This window comes from Melozone crissalis, unplaced genomic scaffold, assembly GCF_028551555.1.
Source record: "Melozone crissalis strain CALT ecotype California unplaced genomic scaffold, PUWL_Pcris_2 ptg000039l_1, whole genome shotgun sequence".
Lineage (NCBI taxonomy): Eukaryota > Metazoa > Chordata > Aves > Passeriformes > Passerellidae > Melozone > Melozone crissalis.
Window position 1 is genome coordinate 5,758,122 of NW_026535817.1, and position 14,810 is coordinate 5,772,931.

The 14,810-nt window shown below is 39.4% G+C and overlaps 1 protein-coding gene across 2 annotated transcripts in view; it reads right to left on the minus strand.

Moving 5' to 3' along the window:
- Positions 1-8,360: 8,360 nt before the first annotated feature.
- Positions 8,361-14,810, minus strand: part of INTU (inturned planar cell polarity protein) — a 34,188-nt gene continuing 27,738 nt past the window's right edge. Inside the window, exons 12-16 of one of the 2 annotated variants that reach the window (XM_054283874.1) lie at positions 13,411-13,815; positions 12,794-12,891; positions 11,996-12,185; positions 9,946-10,097; positions 8,361-9,118 (exon numbers count right to left, since the gene is read on the minus strand). In XM_054283874.1, the coding sequence (XP_054139849.1) occupies positions 9,007-9,118; positions 9,946-10,097; positions 11,996-12,185; positions 12,794-12,891; positions 13,411-13,815 (957 nt within the window). In that variant the 3' untranslated portion in view covers positions 8,361-9,006. Of the gene's footprint in view, positions 9,119-9,945; positions 10,109-11,995; positions 12,186-12,793; positions 12,892-13,410; positions 13,816-14,810 lie in introns of those variants that run through there. The other variant, XM_054283875.1, reaches the window with a different exon arrangement.

Below are 14,810 nucleotides of genomic sequence, written 5' to 3' on the forward strand. Positions count from 1 at the left end.
CTGTATAAATTTAAAAAAAAAATCTTTTGTCGGAAGAAACTTAACTTCCTCCCGCCTCGCTCAGTCATGAAGACGCAGTCAGAATTAAGAGGAAGAAAGTGACACTGCCCAGACAGAATCCTGTGTTTGAATGGAATTTATGCATCATGTATGAGACGTATGAATATTCAACAGGCTGTTGCTTTTAAGGGTTAATCCTCTGTTAATGTGGGTCCGGGTCCTTTTTAGGGCTTATTTTGCCCAGAAAGAGATACCCAGAGTGTCTGTAACTCCTTGTTTCTATTGCCTCATATTGTCCTAATCCAAATTGTTCAAATTTCTATTACTCTGATTATACTACTATTTTTATAACCATCTCATTACAATTAAACTTTTAAAAACAAGTGATTGTTGTACACAGGTGGAAGCTGTGTGTGCCCCAGAGCTGGGCACAGCTCCGGGTGCCTCCAGGGCCAGGCAGAGTTTGTGCTCTCTGCTCCTTGATCCCACCCATTGCCAACACCTATGGAAGACACATCCCCGGCTGGGCTTGGGCTCTGTCTCTTTCCAGAAACAGACCTGTTTTCTTTCCCCAGGGAGAAAAGTAAACTCGAACCCCAAGTGTCTCTGCTTACCCCGCGTTTTATGGGTATAGAATATTTATGTTTTGAAACTTCACAAAATAAACCTACAGGCTGGAAAAGTTCCCCAAGTATTTATTTGCTTCTAAAAATGACACTGTTTCACACAGCAATGTGACGTCTTTGTGACACAGCATGTGACACTGCACTGCACAGTTCTGTTCCACTGGAGAGATTAAAAATAAGCACAAAACGACTAAACTAGTTTAACATCCCTGTCAGGAGGCTTGATTATCTCCCCATTTACCACGGCCTCAATGGTCTCCTAAACAACCAGAATTTTCCTAATGAAAACGTGTTCTTTTCCTCTAAAACCTCCAGAGGCAAGAGAAACCACTGGTACACAGAATTATTTCTAACACAACTACTCCACCTGCCTTGATTATCTCATTTTTACTTGCTAGGATGAGAACTGCAGACCAGGTTCTGTCCCATCTACAGCAGCCAGGGAGGCAGATCCCCAACTCCAATTCCTGCTCTGCTCTTTCCATGGTTCAAGGCGTGGCGTCAGCACTTGAGGCTGACTCTGACTGAATAGAAACCTCGGGGGCAAAGAGATTAAATGCAAATGCTCCTGTGTGCTTGTGCAACCCAAGGCAGCTGGTTTGAAGCTGCTCTGGGGAGCAGCAGACTCTTGCAGACATTCCTGACAGCCACCAGAAAGTAAATCCATTTGTACAAATTCCATGAGCCAAGGGTTTCACATCAAACTTAATGGCTGGGGTGAAATCTTAGGAACACTGCTGGGCTTAATTTCTTTGAAACCAGACATTTAAATGCCACTCCAATGCTTCTTTTATCCTAAGTTGTCAATACTCCACAAGGTTTGGTCTTTCCTTCTTGAAAATTACTACCTCAGAAATAAGAGTTTTCTCATTGATCTATATGCTAAGGATTTATCCCCAATACTGAGGAGGATCCTGAGCCATTTTAAACTTTCTCAAGAAATACTGTAATAAGTATGCTTGGGTCTTTGTATTTTTGGGCCGTGTTTTGGCTTAAAATGCTGCCAGCCAGGTAAAAGCCTTTTCAACGTTGTTTTAGTATGAGCAAAATGGAAACATTGAGAATTTCAAACAAGAGGCGAATAAGTATTTTCTTGGATTCCTTGGTCTTGCTGTAGTACAGAACACTAAGGAACTTTTCTCCTAGTGGATCACTCCACAGGAGGATCTTTTGACCATGAAACATTTATCTGGTGTCACACTCTGTGTTAGCTGGTACCAATGGCTAAATTTAGAAAAGCTGTGATCCTTCTTCTGATGCTTTTTTTAAGCTCTACTGGGCAAGTAGAAGGCTTAGGAATTAAATGAGGTCACTCCCATCCTAAGGGTGCTCCGAATTCTTTCAGTGCTGTTCAAACTTGCACAGCTCATTTTTTTCCTTCTTTAGTAGGAGTGAAATAGTTTTTTTACCAAGAAGATTGCTGTTCATAAGTGATCAATAGAGTCCTCTAAAATAGTTTAAGGGCTGTATTAGGAACTAGCACTGTTTTTTTTTTGTCTTCACTAGCAAAAAACATGCACACATTTTTTGAGAGAGACAAATCCAAATCCCTAATTATATTGGAGAGAAGACACTTTTTAAAAATTAATATTGATTAAAATTCAAGTACATCTGAAATCAAATCCACTTGCAATGTCAAGGTAAAGTTCTGGGTCCTCCATAATGGCAGAAAGACAATCTTCTCTAATTCAGGCCACTGATACACACATATGAAACATATTTTTACAATAAATATAATATTTATGTCTATCAATATAAATAACTGTCATAACCTTGCTAAAAAGCATTTAGCATATTTTGTTTTGGATCAACATGAATGTATGCAAATGAGAGGCTATTTGATAATGGTTGTTGCTGCTTAGCTGACAGAAACCAGTTTTGCTGAAAGCAGCAATTGCAGTAGGGTTGTTGTTTCAGAAAGTTATCCCATCTGGAAAACAGTCTTAACTGGAGAAGTAACAGGTGATATATTTAATTCAAGGCCTCCACCTGGATCAGAATAAGCAGCATGACAAGAAGTTGTTAAAATCCTATCAATCGGCTTCATTTGTACCTTCAGAATAACATGAATGAAACAAGGATCGCTCACAAAATACATTTGTACACCCACAGCACATATAAATCCTCTCATTCTCATATTTTGTGCTAGTAAACCTATTACCTTAATCTAAATAATTATATTTTGTGTTTTTTAGTAATCTTGATACTCTTCTCTATCCTAGTGGCAAGTTAATGACCAGAAGCAGAGGCAATTCTTTGGTAAAGCCTCAAGAGGCACAGCACTCTGAAATGAAGCCAGCATGAACTGCAGGCCTGCTGCTCAGACAAAGCATGAAACAGTGAAATCACCTTTAGTCTGAAAAGGAGACATCAACAGTGCTAATGGGGTAAGCTTCAAGGTTTGTGATATTTAGGACAGCTTACCAGAGGTATGCAGGGCATTATGTAAGAATTTAAGAATCCCTGGTATTTTCTGAAATGACCTAAGCAATTTCTATGCCAGCATTTATTCAGATTTTATTTTGACTTCCTGGAATGCCAAGAGAGGAGATCCTTGAAACAAAACACTTTGGAACTAACAACTCCTGTTATCAGGTGGCAAAACTTGCTCAGGGATGCAGGGAACGAACTCCTGTTTTCTCAAGAGCATTTTCATGGTTTTTAAAAGGAATTATTTATTTGAAGATAATCTTCACAGCAAGAATTAGCATTATTAAACGTACTTCAAATGCTACTGAACAACCTAGTAAAATTATGCTATCCACAAACCTGCCCTACTCCAAACACCTGGCTCTGAGTAGGAAAACCCATCCTAGTTTTCTACTGAAAGTTTTCACCAAGCTGTGAACTGAATATAATTCTACAAAACAAAAGTGGAAGCCTGTACAAGTTCTGTAAAATCCAGTGGATTAGAAATGTCATTTTTATCAATTTCTGCTACTGTAGAATGGCTTGGCCCTTCAGTAATAGTCTCTCAGGCACAAATAACTGTAAATGGAAAAGCTGGTGCTAACACCCTCATGAATTCTTAATAAACATGATGATAAAGATTTAAAAGGTATTCATTTCTGTTTGTAAAAGCTCCCTTAGTGGTGTCCATAACATCCAAAACTGAAGGCACAACAATCCCCTGTACTGAGCTCCCCAATCCCTGCACAGGCCAGGCAGCCCATCTGTATTTGTATTTGTAATAATCCAGTGCCCAGTTCCTGGAACTGTTGCTCAGCAGCACCTAATAGAAAAGAAATTTATGCACATTGTTATGCATGCAGGCACTCTGCTTTTCAGCACAGCCAGCCTGCAGAGCTGAGACATTCAAACAGAGGAGATCACTGCTTTGTCTCATTTCTAACAAAGCATAGAGACCTGGAGGGGTGAAGACAGAGTATTCCCACAGGTAGTGCCTTCCATTTGCTGAGACGCTTCCCAGCTCAAATATCTGCCATTCCAAAGCTGCTGTCCTCCAGCAGAATCCTTGAGGATCAAATTCTCTTCCTTTTTCTCTGCAAAGAATTTTTTCCTATGGAATAGCAAGATTTCACTTCCTCCCCATACATTCTTGCTCAGATCTATAAGAAGCATTACTTGTTGCAGCTTTTCCCTATAGTGGAGCAAAAATTAAAAAACCTGTGTGACAATGTTAAAAAAGTTAAAATTAAAATTATAAAAAAGTTAAAATCTGTTTTCCAGCTCTTGGGATTCTCTACAGGTGAAAACATGGCAGGCAATAAAGTAACCTTTGAAGGAAGAACTCCAAACTGTGTACCTCCTTATACCAAAGGCATCACAAAATTATTAATTCAGCCCAAGTAAAAGGCACAGGGAGCAACAGGTGAAGCAAAGCAGCCAATTCCTGGCATAACCTTGCACAGACAAGAACCAGAGTTAAGTTGTCCATTGCAGGCAAATCAGGAAAGCCAACAGCCCCAGAGACAGCAGAGATTTCTCTCTGTACTGCAAAACCTTCCAGATATGCTTTTCAGGAAATAATTCTACCTGTTTGAATGAATGAAATGTATCTAGAGACAAACTACCCAGAAATCATCTCCAGTTGAGAAAATCTTCAGTTGATATTCTTGATACAGAACAAGGATGCTCATTAATTCTTTTAATCACACCCCATAACACCTTGAGTTAGGAAAAGCCAAACTCCTCTGGTTTCTGCACCCAAAGTTGCCAAAATCCAGTTAAAACCTTTCCCTCCAGAATCTAAACAAATGCAAAATTTCAGAATCTAAACAAATGCTGAGCTGTGCTCAGCACTACTTCCAGGGAATTTTCTTTCACTCCACTTCACCCTTTTCTTTAAGGATTGTGCATTTCTTATTACTTTTATGCTTCTAATCGCACATTGGTAAATTTTTAAGTACCAGAAAGGATTCTAATACTATTGTGCATTGGTCTGCCTCTAGAATGAAGTAAATATAACACCTGAGGCACATTTACAAAAACCCATTTCTTTGGTAAGGTAAAGCTGAGGTTTCACTGCCTTCCCCTGTAGGAGCAGCACGCTCTGACAACTGAGCTGATCTCAGTGGATCTGGCTCCTGCTGCCCTGCCCAAACTGAAACACAAAGATTGCTGCATACAGCCATGAAAACACAGCATGACATTGTTAGAATACTGACCTTTCTACTAAGTGAAACTTCAGAGCACCAAGAACAAGATCTGTCCAAAACACTATTTACAAAATAATCAGGAAACACGGCAGTCTCAGAGCAATTCCTACAATGAGGTTTTTTTTATCTTTGCACTGGTACAAGTTGATCACAGTAGGGGAAACATTTTACATAAGTTTTCACAGCTCTGACATAGCTGTGCTGCCTTTATCTGCATCAGGGGCACATCTTGAGCAGTAAATGCAGACCATATGGATGTACCCAAAAATCACTTTTTATTTGCCAGTTTGGGAACAACTGCAGCTGTAGTATCCCATTTCTTGACCTGAGCAGAACATATAAGACAGCATCCAAAGACCCTGAGCTTCAACAGTGGATATGGCACTTGGCTCAATATTGTACTCCTAAGGAAATTAATCTTGAGTGTTATTCATGGAATGTTTCTAAAATTTGAGTCTTGAGCTCACATACACATGTGAGCCATCTGGAAGCACTTCCAGGAGATTTTAAGAACTATAAACACTGTTATTTACACAATGCCTGTTTCACTGTTTTCCACTATAAGTAAAGAAAGAAAACAACCTTAAACTCTTCACACACAAATGACTGTAATTGAAAAGGGACTGCTTAAGAATTTGCATGTGATATCAGGAGAATAATCAAACTTTAGTGACTGACAGAATTCCTCCTGGTCAACACTACCAGAAAAGCCTGTGGCAAGGAAATTTTCTGGCACTGTAGTAAAGAACTGTCAATAAGAGAAAACACAGAACACTGGATTTTTGTTTACATTATCAAAACCTAATCAAAGAAATCCTGAAAGAGATAACTTAAGACAGAGACAAATGAAGCAGATTTTCCATCTATTTTCACATTAAACAAACCAGAGATGAAGAATTTATTTTCCATTCTGCTGACATGAATGAATTTTATGCAATTTGCCAAATGCCAGTATCAACACTCCATATTCCAAGACCAAGATTCCTTGTCATTAATTCCACGGGTGTGTTGGCCTGTGTGCCTTTCAAGAATCCATCTGAATGGAGGGGCATCTGCAGGCACCTCAAAGTCATCAATCATTTAAGATCAAACCCAAATTTTATTGCTGTAACAACAGGCTACACAGGAAACCTACCTCTTTCTACCACCACTAATTACCAGCCATGCTGAGGGAAAGAAGTGCACAGCTCTTGACCAGATCTATTTTGTTTATTAAAATTAATATGCAAAAGATTTTTTTTACCTGTTATCCTTTATCCCCTTTGGACAGAAAAATATGTTTGCATTTGTCCTTAAAAGCAACCTTTAGAGCCTGTGTTGGGAAATAGTGTGTCACATTTGCCATACAGTGCCAGAGATTCTACAGAGAAAGAAATGGATTTTAAAAAACAACTAGAGATGTTGACATTTCCAAAGTTTATACTATACCAAGGATATTATAGAATATCTCTTCTATTTGGTATGAGCTGCAACAAAGGCCAAAAATCTTCCTTTTCAGGGCCTTTCTTTTTCAAGGACTTCCATTTGGAAATCTGGATTTATTTTGAAACTTCCCAACAGTGTATGAATTTGGTGTTAGCACTAGAAAATCTCAATCTACAAGTGAACCAGACATTGCTGTCCTGCAGCAGCCTCCCCGTGCATTTTGGCTGACAGAGAGGGTGCTCACACTCCATCTTAAAGCAATGCCTGACAGCTGATACAGCTATCAGAAACTCGGTGGCACTTTTAGAATTACTTTATTCGTCTAAATTCAAGAAAGGGTTCTCCTGGACATTAAGATAAACAGCTGAAAGCACTGCAGCAAGCTTGCTTTCCTCCAGGTTTCTTCTTCCATCTACCAGGAAATCTAATGTGGGATCTCAGCACAGCAGTCCTGATGTGCAGAGTCACCGAGACAACCCTTGGCGGGCTCAGAGGTCCTGGAATGTGCCAGAAGTGTCTGGTGGCTGGACTTTGATCCTGCACAGGAAACAACACCTGTATGAGGATGGGAGGATCACACTGGGATAAATGGTGAAGGGATAGGTTAATTATAGTGTGAAACTCAGGTTTTAGAATTTCAGTACAGGGGGGTTCTAGGAGACAAGATGGAGGAATTAGGGCGTGTCCTGTCCTCCTTCTTCTTGTCGTCCATCTTCTGTGGAGGTGGTGGCACTTTGGGATTGGTTCTTACTGAATGTGCACTTGTCAATAAGGGTGAAAGGTATTGGGGAGAATAGGTAAATATCTTACTAGTAGTTTTTGGTATAAAGATAAGTGACCGCCCCGAGGGAGGTCAGTGTGCTCATGGCTGACTTGCTGTGCAGACCTCTGTCAGGCCAAGAGAAAATATTGTAGATAAAAATTAATTAACACTGAAGATCGAGAAAAAACCTGAAGACTCCTTTCGTCCTTTGGAGCGCGGGCTGTCCCAAGGCCATCCCGAGCCTTTCCAGGCCATCAAAAACAGCCGAGAATGGGACGATCTAATGCCAAACCTCAGGCATTTCAGACTTTTGAGAGGTGCAGCAGAGTAACTCTCCCATCACTTGATTTATACCTTGAGAACAGAGCTAACCCACTGCTGCTGTGATTTGTAGGCTCAGACTGAAATGCTGCTGCTCATCTGCTAGGAGCCATAAATCCTGGAGAAAGCTGATTAGCAAAGTCCTCAATCACAGCTCGCACTTCAGGCCCAAGACTTCTGCTGCTTGGAACTGAAGCAAGTGCTGAGTGATGAAGACAAGCTGTGAATCACCCTGTGAGCACTGCAAGCATTTGATTGACTGTTTTAGGACTACCCCAAACGGTGTCCTTTGCTAGTGAGAACAAGATCTAAAGATTTGGCCATGAGAACCCATGAAATTAAATTTGCTTTCCTGAACACTTAAACTTTTTGATCCCGTTGCTTGAAATGCAATTCTAGTTATGCATTTTATGAAAAGCACTCATGAAAAACAATTAGAATAAAATAATAAAACAAAAGAGAAAATACATTAAGTAAAAAAAGAAAAAAATCAAGCTTAATTTACTGTTCTTTAACAAATACATTTCATTTTTATTATGAAATTATGAATATAAAATCAGCCAAGTCCATGCACATCTTAAAACCACCCTGCCCACTCCCCTTCTTTTTTAGGGTCTTCAAAATTGCATTTGAACAAATTTAAGTAATATTTATAGGTAAAACTCATGGAGTCAAGTAAAACACCAACCACACTATAGTCCTCAAGTGTCCAGGACAGCGAAAATACTAAACCATCAGTTTTGTGAGGCTAAGTGCCAGGAATTGTCTTAAAGATTTCTCTCTGTTTTGATTAACACAATGCTACTGAAAACATTCAGTGTTTTCCAGCCTCTCAGAGGTGCAAAATTTAAAGTTACTGGAGAATTTTTTTTCCTCCACCACCAATTTCCATGTTCACAGAGTACTTTGAGGATCAGCTTACCATTTTATGTTGCATATTGTATACTGAACAGCAGTGAACAGACAAATGATGTGGTGTTTTCATATAATAAAGTTAGGACCAGGATAAAAAAAAGTGACAGCATATAAAAATAGGAACTTTGGTTCTCTGAAAATAAGCATTCCATTGATGAGCTCATCAGAAGCACCACTGAAGTTTTAACTGCTTCATACCACAAAGTATTTGATTTTTTTAAAGCATTTCAAAGATGCCCCATGGGTGGCACCCAAACTGAGCTCATTTCCCTTGACATGGGATATTTTAAAGAATGAACACCACCCTGCAGGATGCCTGAGTGTGCAGGAAGCTCAGCTATGCAGCTAAGCCAAAGGACAGCTTAAAGGCCAGCTCCACAGCAGCTTCTGTCACTGAGTCATGGAAACACACGTAACACTCCTGAGGCTTGGGATGGAGAATGAGTCTCCTGGGGAAAAAAAAAAAGAATAAAAAGAAGAAAATCATCAAAAGTGTTATTTTTTTTTCCTCCCCAAATGGTAGATTCTGGTTGTACTGCAAGGTTTCAGCAGGAAGTTAAAACAAGCTGCTGTGTAAGACAGTCGGCAAATTTTGGTGTCTGTCCTGTGTTACTTCACCTCTTTCAATATACTGGATTTTAAAACCAAGTTATTCTCTACTCAGTTTTTTTAAGACTGTGTAGGGAAAAAAATCTTCAGGTTTTCAGGATCTTCTGGGTCTGTTTGCAGCAATCCAAGCCTGTGGGGTACAAGCTGCAATCAAGGTCCTTGGGAGCAAGCCCCAGGATTCACATATTTACTAATTTTTAAATGTAATAACATCTGGGTAGTTACATTTCCACATATTAATCCAATGAGGGCTCCTAGGGAAAGAGCTAAAATAGAGGAGCTCTTATTATAATTATTTTTTAAAAGGCATCAACAATAGTATAAACATTTTTTCAATGTTTTAATTTTTTTCCACACAAACAGCAGTTACGTACATTCAGGCTGGGAAACAATTATTTTTCTTCTTTCTCTTGAAAGATTTTTCTTCCCAATGAAAGAGCCTCTTTTAGAATATAACAGTAATTATAACTGTCACCTTATTTATTTATGCCATTGACTCAGCAGCTGTTAAAGGTGGAAATTCACATCAGTGCAACTTCTCAGTGCCCTTAAATTAAAGCTTCCTCAAGTCAGCTCAAGTGACGTGCTACAGTTAAATTTATTTTTCAAGAACACAATGGCATAGTCCAAATGAAAAACTGGAGGTGAAATTTGTCTTCAAACCTACCCCACAACCCAGTAGTTCATTGTTGGTGGTGGTTTCTTCTGGTCAGTCCAGTTTTCAGGAGAGCACTCAAACAGGAGTCCGTGTTCTCTTACCAGCCCTGGGTCCTCAGCTGCCTTACTGAAATCTGAAATCCCACTGCCTGCCTTCTTTTTCTGTAAAACAGCTGGTGAAATGTTAGTAGAGAATGAGACATTGTGACATAAACACAGGCAAATACAAGCGTGTGATTTGTTCAGGGCTCCCTGATGGGTGACTCTGCTGTCAAAAAGCCAGGCTTAGGAGATAGAACTGACTTGCTTACATGATTCTTTTCTCCACAGTTTTGTTATTTGGGCATCACAAGGCTTTTCTGTTGTTACACAAGTTGGAATTAAACATATGCTCCTTTTTTTGACTTTTCCTTTCAAGCTAAACACTGTTTTTCTAATAAGACATCTGAGTTACTACAGCACTTTAAAAAGTGTGCTACAACAGCTAAAGCTCTCATCTTTCCTTCTCTCTGTGACTCCCTAATGAAGAACTGTGATAGTAAAAGTCTATTAAGCAAACTTGACCAGGCAGGAATTTTTTTGTAAATAAACAGCTGAAGCACTTTGCTCAGAGCATTTTCTGACTCTTAGTATGAGGGCATAAAAGCATAGAAAATAAAGACATTTTTATGTTTTCTCAAACACAAAAATGAGCTGTGTTTTGAGCAGAGCTTTTGAATAAACCTTGCAAAAGTTGCAGTTCATCTCTGGATCTGCTAGTGAAACAATTGCTTCAAAGGTCAAAGAAAAGGTGCTTTTAGAAAACAAGGAATTTAGAAAACAATTTCTGGCTGCCACATGCAGATGGAGAAACCACATTGTTCAACCTGCCTACAATATTGAAGATATAGGGACTGAAGATCTAAAAAACATGGTCAAAACCATCATATTTTAGGGTTTAAGACCACTGAGCTTATCTTTGCTAAATTTAAGATTTATTCAAGACTCCTGTACACATTTTAAAAGTTAAATTGTGACTTTTCAGCTCTCAAAAATAGAGGAAAAATTAATTATTGATCAGTTTACAGTAACTTTGCATTACTGGTGCAGCTCTCTGGATCCCGAACTGTAACAATATTTAGCAGATGACAAAGAACACACAGTATAATAGCACAGATCTGTATTTGATTTTTTATCATGTACAATGAAAAAGGCAAATTTCTATTTATTCTTTAACATTCTCCTTGTGCCATAATACAACCTGCCAATTTCAGCATTAATTGCTAGAGCCAACCTGCAAAAAACTACAGCAAACTTTGCTGAAAGAGACATGTCCATCAGTTATTTCTAATTCCCAGTTTTTATGACTTGAACTATAAAATGTCTATTTAATAGCTATAGCCAAAGGCAATTTGATGCCAAGATACACTCATTCATTCTCTCTGCTTGCTTTTGGGTTTCTGCATCTCCCAACAGAAATGCCCAAAACACATGGCTCATTGCCAAAGTCCTACTCAGCCAAACCCCAGTGCCATGTGACCAATCCACCAAATTAACACTATTTTTAACACTTGAAAATTCCTAGATTTACAAGGCACATGGGTCTAGCCAGAAATGGAAAAGAGAGAGCCTCAGAGAAAAAGGAAAATAATAATTACCTCATGTGCTTCTCCTGTGTTGTGCTCATGTGGGATGAGTTTGGAGATTGTTTACCCACAGGTGATTGTTTCATTGGTTTCTGGTGTGGGTTATTTTGGCTCATTGGCCAATCAGTGCCAAGCTGTGCTGGGACTCAAATTACTTCTTCAGTAACATCAAAGAAACATTAAGAAAAACCATGCTGCTATTTGTAAACCTGCCTTCATGCAGTCTGTACTGTTATTTCCCCTTTTCTCACTTAACTCACTTGAATTGTCACTTTAGGATCTAAAAAATACAACTGACACCATTCCACTTTAGTTTAGAGTCTGCAGACATGCAAATACAGCTGCTCATGAACCACTGAAATGATGAAGTGAAAAGAACCTAGAAATACTGAATTGAGAATGTGATTGGACAAAGAGAAATCCAAATTTCCATACCTCTTTCTTCATGGACTGCTGGAAAATGGAACGGATTGAAAGGCAGCACTGGTAGAAATTCTCAATTAACTGAGGGTGGATGGAGCCACCGAGCTGGGCTACTTCTTTGTGAGTTGGAGTAATAAAGATTCCTTGCATTGTCTCCAAAAACAGATAGTGGAACAGGGTGTTCTCAGGACCAGATGTCAACCTTAAAAATATTGGAGAAGTCATTTAATTAAAATAATTAGCAGCTTTTGTTTCTTAAGGCAGAATTGGTTTTCTAATCACAATAGGGTACAAAATGGATACAGGCATTCAAAGGTTTCTGTCTTCACACCAAGGAAATCCTGCTGATTTTGACTATCATACTCAATTTAAAAAACCAACAAATTAAAAAACTGTGCTGCTAGTTAGGCATTGCAACATAAATTTGTGTTCTCAAAAATTGTCTCCAAAAACGGAAAGTGAAATAAAAGCTTTGTTTGTTCTACACCTGCCTAGAGATAACATAGAGGCAACAAGGTAACGTGTGTGGTTCAGAAACTGCTGCTTGAAATTCCAAGGTCACACAGATGTGGGACAGATATGCACAATACTGACATACTATTCAGAAACAGCTGTCTTTTATTGTATTATTTCCAATTTTTATGTTTAATTAAGCTCTCAGTTTAACAGATTCACTTCTGATAATCTTTGCATAGAAAAGCTTTGGTTGGGATAAAATCACGAGGGGACTTTTGCAATCTGTGTATATTTAAAAAACAATCTAAGCATGGCCTAAAAAAATGAAATACTCAATAAAAAATAGTTTCTTACCTCATAGCATTAGGAAGTTCTGTATCTTTCTCTGAAGAGTTCTTTTTCAGGTTTCCTAAATGAAATGGGTTTGGCAGGGTGTGTTTTTTCCTAGTGGCCTGAAGAACAAGGAGATAGATGAAATAACAGAGAACACACAGTGAAAGAAAGAACAGAATCCAGCCAAACCAACAGAAAGAAGGGGACAATGCAGCATTTTCAATAAGGCCCAGTTACATCAATTTATATAAATGTATTTTTTGGCCTATTTTAGACTAAACTTAGACACAGTTGTACAATTGTACAGCAATTAGTTGTGATAGGTTATTTTGGGGTCATACAACTGTACAGAAATTAGTTGTGATAGGTTATTTTGGAGATAGTCTCCAATTACACCTGCTTTTTTCAACACAGCTGTGCCCACTTCAGTCATGTGAAATCCCCAAATATTTACAAGCAATGATAAAATAAAAAAGTGTGATGGCTCTGAGGCTGACTCAGTGCTTCCCAAGGCAACAGAGTTATTTTATAGGGAATTCAAGGGACTTACTCTTTTATAATGTGCCTTTTGTAAAAGTCACCTTGGGTTTGAAGGGGCTGCCCTCTCCCCAAGCCCCCAGCAGCTGTTCAATTCTGACCTGCTCCATCAGAGGCTGTGGATTTGTGCTCTCCTCCTCCGCGGGCCCCTCGCTGCCCTGCTCAGCTGCCCCACTGCCCCGTGGGGTGTGCCCAGTGTCCCCAAAGAGGCTCCTCCTGCTCCCTGCAGTGCTCCCAGCTTTGCAGGAGCTCTGCAGCTTGCTCAGCACTGGGGAGGTGCTCAAGCTCTCCAGCCTGTCCCGTGCTGCAGGAAGGAACCAGTCAGCACAGGCTAAAGGTGGCACGGAAGGAGAATCCAGCCTTTCCTCGATGCTGGCGTCGATTCCTTCCAGCTGGAGAATGGTTGCTTTGACCTGGTCTACATAGATACAGTCTGGTCCTGGGTTCCCAATAGCTCTGGATGCACAGCCCCCTGCCTCCAGCAGGACACACAGGACAAAGTGTCTCTGTAAATGCAAACAGAACAGACTGCTCACAAACTCATCACCTGTTTGTGGCATTCACATTTTCTGAAAAATCCCTTTGCCCAGGATTTGAGTCCTGGGAAGCTGAGAAGCCTCAGGGAAAATGGAAAACAATTTTTATCTCATTTGCTTCTCCTCCGTTTTGCTCATGTAGAATGTGTTTGGAGATTGTTTACCCACAGGTGATTGTTCCATTGGATTCTGCTGCGAGTTATTTTGACTCACTGGCCAACCAGTGCCACACTCTGGAAAGAGTCACGAGTTTTCATTATCATCTTTTTAGCATTCTGTAAGTGTCCTTTCTGTATTCTTTAGTTTAGTATAGTAGAGTAGTCTTTAATGTAACACAGTATCATAAAATAATAAATTAGCCTTCTGAGAACATGGAGGCAGATTCATCATTCCTTCCTTGGTCTGCAGGCAATGCGACTACAATAGCTGTCTGCTTGAAACAAAGTCCACATTAGAAAACCAAACCCAGACATTTCTGATGTGAGCTGTCTGAAAAGCTAAGATTATTAAGGTAGAAACATTTTTAACTGAAGTTAAAAGGCATACACATAATGATAATTTCTTATATAATGCTCCCTAGGAAATTCTATCCCATGAAACAGCTACAATTTGAGTATTTCGAAAAAATTACCCAATTATCAGAACAAGATGACCCCTGTGGCAGGGAGAAATGATGAGGAGGGCTCCATCTTATCAGAAGGCTAATTAATTAGTTTATTATACTACATTGTTGTATATTACATTACATCTCAACTGAACCTGCCAAGCATTCAACACCAACATCTCGTGACTGTCAGCTGACAGTCCTGAAACACACAAACCTGGATTCAACTGGTCAGCGAATTAAAACACTCACACCAGAATCGAATTACCAATTCTCTTCAGGTAAACAAACTTGCATTCAGGTAAACAACCAATGCATTCCACTTGTGAACCAACACAGGCACAGCAAATGAGATAAGAAC